This window comes from Anguilla rostrata, chromosome 12, assembly GCF_018555375.3.
Source record: "Anguilla rostrata isolate EN2019 chromosome 12, ASM1855537v3, whole genome shotgun sequence".
In the NCBI taxonomy this organism is placed as follows: Eukaryota; Metazoa; Chordata; class Actinopteri; order Anguilliformes; family Anguillidae; genus Anguilla; species Anguilla rostrata.
This window is the reverse complement of record NC_057944.1, coordinates 39,261,567-39,265,321: the sequence shown is the minus strand read 5'-3', so window position 1 is coordinate 39,265,321 and position 3,755 is coordinate 39,261,567. Positions and strand designations below refer to the sequence as shown.

At 37.5% G+C, this 3,755-nt stretch overlaps 1 protein-coding gene across 1 annotated transcript; it reads right to left on the bottom strand.

Annotated features, from left to right (window-relative positions):
* Positions 1–1,131: 1,131 nt before the first annotated feature.
* LOC135236596 (olfactory receptor 51E1-like) lies at positions 1,132–2,460 on the bottom strand. Its single transcript, XM_064303063.1, has one exon. The coding sequence runs from the start codon at positions 2,367–2,369 to the stop codon at positions 1,419–1,421; it is 951 nt and encodes a 316-aa protein (XP_064159133.1). The 5' UTR covers positions 2,370–2,460; the 3' UTR covers positions 1,132–1,418.
* Positions 2,461–3,755: the final 1,295 nt, after the last annotated feature.

The window sequence follows — 3,755 nt, the reverse complement described above, 5'->3', positions numbered from 1 at the left end:
GTTACTGCCTCAAATGCGTCGGGTTCCGTTGCAAGGACATTACGTACTTATGGCATGTTTAGCTAACGTTAGCAACAGTGTTTGGCTAACGTTTTTACCTTGTCGATAGCAGCTAGCTAGCCAAGCAAGGCTAGAATGGTTTGCTGACGGTGGTTACTTAGCAACTGAATCAGTGAGTCTGCTGCCAGCAGCAGCACGTTGGAAAGTGACGGACGTCTTTCCCCCACACACTCCATTGTTTACAACGTAGCTAGCATTACATACTTATGTACTTAACATCAATGATTTTAGGCAGTGAGCTATGTATATTTTAAATTGCATCAGGTTTGGTTCGGACACCAAAATACAGAATGCTCGTCGGGCTCGTGTCGGGTCGGATACTATTCTCTTCGGTTTCGGACGCAAATATCCGACCTGAACCGCACTCTACATTACAGGGCAATGGTTGCAGGGCTCGACAATAAGGATTGCCCACAGGCCCAAGGCCACTATGTGATTGGTTAAGACCAGCTTATTGATCTGTCCCTTGCCCAATTGGGCCAGTACCCAAATAAGTCCTATCCGAGTAAAAGAGAAAGATATTTTTACTGTCCTGGAAAGTATGCTAAAACTTGATCATTTCCCTACCGATGCTTGCTTATCAAGAATGTTATAGCTTGATCATTCATTAATATTTATACCAACATTTTATTCTTACAAATAATGTTACAGCCATCCTTTTTTTTTTACTGAAACTTGCTTATCAAAAACTTAACAACTTAAAAGTAACATTCATTTTTATGCTCACGCTTGCTTATCAATGACTAAACTAAACCATACAGCGTGAACATTCATTAATATTTGTACCGACTAACATATCAATCATTTTTGAGGATGTGTGGAAGAGACCTTCACATGGGCCCAACACACTGGAATGAAGGGCAAACTCCCACATTGGCTGGACAGATGTATCAAAAATTGAGTGAGCCAATCAAATGGGATTCAGCTATTAAGAACAGCTCAGCCCATGTGGAAATGCTTTTAATTACTGCTTAAGATCTTATCATTCTGAAGTATTGTCATGAAACTGTTTCCTGTTGAGACAAATTAGCCGGCAAGAATACAAAATCAAGGAAAGGTTTATTTTACATTATGTAACAGACATCAGATATGATTTAAAATGGTTTAGAACACAGAGGAATGTACAGTCGTCATGTATTTTTTGACAACAAGGTGCCCAAACCTATGTGATTGAATTCTACAGGCAGAAATAATAATAAATAATCTAGTCTTCTTGCCAGCTGTAAAACAACCAGTGTTGACACTTCTCATTGAACCTATCCCCCAGTGGAATTCCATTTTGAGCTCAATTAGGCGATCGGCTTAAAAATGTGAAAAGTAGCAGACGTGAGACTACTTCATCCTCACCTGCAGTGGATTTAGCCTAACTTATTTTTACAAGTGGTGAAGAGTTTGAAAATCTGAACTCTTATGGCTGTAATGCTAACTCCATAAATGACAGGATTAAACAATGGGGGAATTATCATAAAGTAAAGGAATAAGAATATGCGAGCTTTATATGGTACTTGACCTGTGTTGAAATGACTGAATTTCAGATAATTTGAAATAAGTTCAAATAAGCATCCTACTGAATAGTTTATCACAGAAAGTAAGTGTGGGGTGCATGTTTGAATAGCTTTGGTCTGAGATTCCTTAGAAGCAAACAGGCAGACTCTGAGGATTTGTGCATAGGAAAATAATATCATGAGCAGCTGTGGAACAATTAATAAAATAGCTACAACAAAGCCAATTTGGGTCTGGATAGAGATTTCAAGACAGGACAGTTTGAGTAATTCAAAGCTAATACAATACACCCTTTCTATGATCCTGTCACAAAAAGTGCGCTGTGCAGTTAATATGAAATATAGTCCAAAAACAATACAAGGATACATCCAGGACAATGCAATAAGGGTGCACACTTTTCTATGAGACATTAATTGGCAATAGTGTAGTGGCTGACAAATAGCGACAAACCGGTCATAGCCCATCACAGCTAAAGTAGTAAATTCAACTGCAGCATATGTGTGTATACAATAGATCTGTAAAAGACAAGCAGTCAGAGATATTTCATAAGTATGAGATGTTAAATTAACAAGTACTGACGGTAATAAAGATAGAGCCCCATAAATTCCATTCACTGCTAAATTACACATAAAAACGTACATGGGTTCATGGAGACCTCTCTCAGTGTAAATTATTGTAATAAGAATTACATTTGTTAATACCATAAGGATGAACAATAACAGGAAACCTGTGAAGTACAGATATCTATGGTCTTCCAGTTCAGTGTATGGCTTCAATATGAATGTCACCACGGATCCATTCTCCATGGTCTAGTTTCACACTGAATCCTACAAAGAAAAATAACATGGATTTATTAACCACTTTTTGTCTGAAGAGAAAGAAGAATTGCTTTATTTATTTATTTATTTTTAATTGGGATATTAGGATGCATCTTCCAGGACATGGCAACAGAGTTGTCAGTGAAAAATGATTTTAAGACTTTACAAATACTGAGCTGTGTATGGCAGCTTTTAATAGACCGTAAACTGTGGACACTTAAGGAACTATAACACTCGTATTGTAATAAATTCATTAGCAGATTAAGATGTTTCTTCTCACAGTTATTGTTCATTTACCATTTACCATTCACAGTAGATAGTCTGTTTAATTAAATGACCTGAAGAAATAAAACAGCAAATTAAGAGTGAATATAAAAGCTGCCAAGTTTGGTTTGGGTACTAATCTTTTTGTGTGCATATATTTAAAGAACATATTTTTCAGACATCACACAGCACTCTAAGTGTTGTGGTATTAACTCCAGTGTCTTGATAAAATTCTCACAAAAATGATATCTGTCTTTGGGGACCTGACCAGTACATCTGATTGACTATGCCAACATCCTTCAAAAACAGGCGTGCATATGACTCTGACACGCAGCCTTGTCGGCTGTTGACACTGCATGATCCCCAGATAAAATAAAGCAAGCATTAGGGGTATTTAAAAATATGTAAATAGAGCCTTTACACACAGAATATGAATATTAAACAGCCAAATTTTATGTTACCGCTCGCTAAACCGTTTATTTTTATGCATTTTATTTGTTGACTGGGCTGCACGCGTTCATCTGTTTCTTGGTTTCCTGGCGTGTTCTCATGACAGAATTCTGAAGTTGTTGTAGCTCTTATCTCCCAGCTCAGTTGGAATTTGTCTCAGGGTCAAAAATGAAATCGGGCAGTTTCTGGTTCAGGTCAGATCTTATTTGAACAAGAGCAACAGCTCCAGCACAGGTCCAGCACAGGCCCAGCACAGCTCCAGCAAAAACCCAGCTCAGCTCCAGCAAAGACCCAGCTCAGGTGCAGCGCAGGTGCAGCTCAGGTCCAGCACAGGTCCAGCACAGATCCTCAGCAATTTGTAGTTTGTTTAGAAAATGTGGAGTCCTTGATTCATCACAGTTTGTGTACACTAAATAAGCATGTGCACAGGTTTCTCTTCTGTATGATTAGACTTGTAAATATCTTAATAAGAATGTGAACACAAAGTGAAAAATGCAAAGCAACATATTTATATTACTCTTCAACTACTACTACTACTACTAATAATAATAATAATAACAGAAATCTTTAAAATAATAATTCTGTTTTATCAGGAAGTACCTGGCTTGTGTAATGTGTAAGGCAGACAAAGCATTTCATCAAAAATATAAATGCGTACAT

Bases quoted from the DNA above. Each gene is read 5' to 3' on its own strand.
- LOC135236596 (XM_064303063.1), bottom strand. From the start codon at position 2,369: ATGGAGAATGGATCCGTGGTGACATTCATATTGAAGCCATACACTGAA.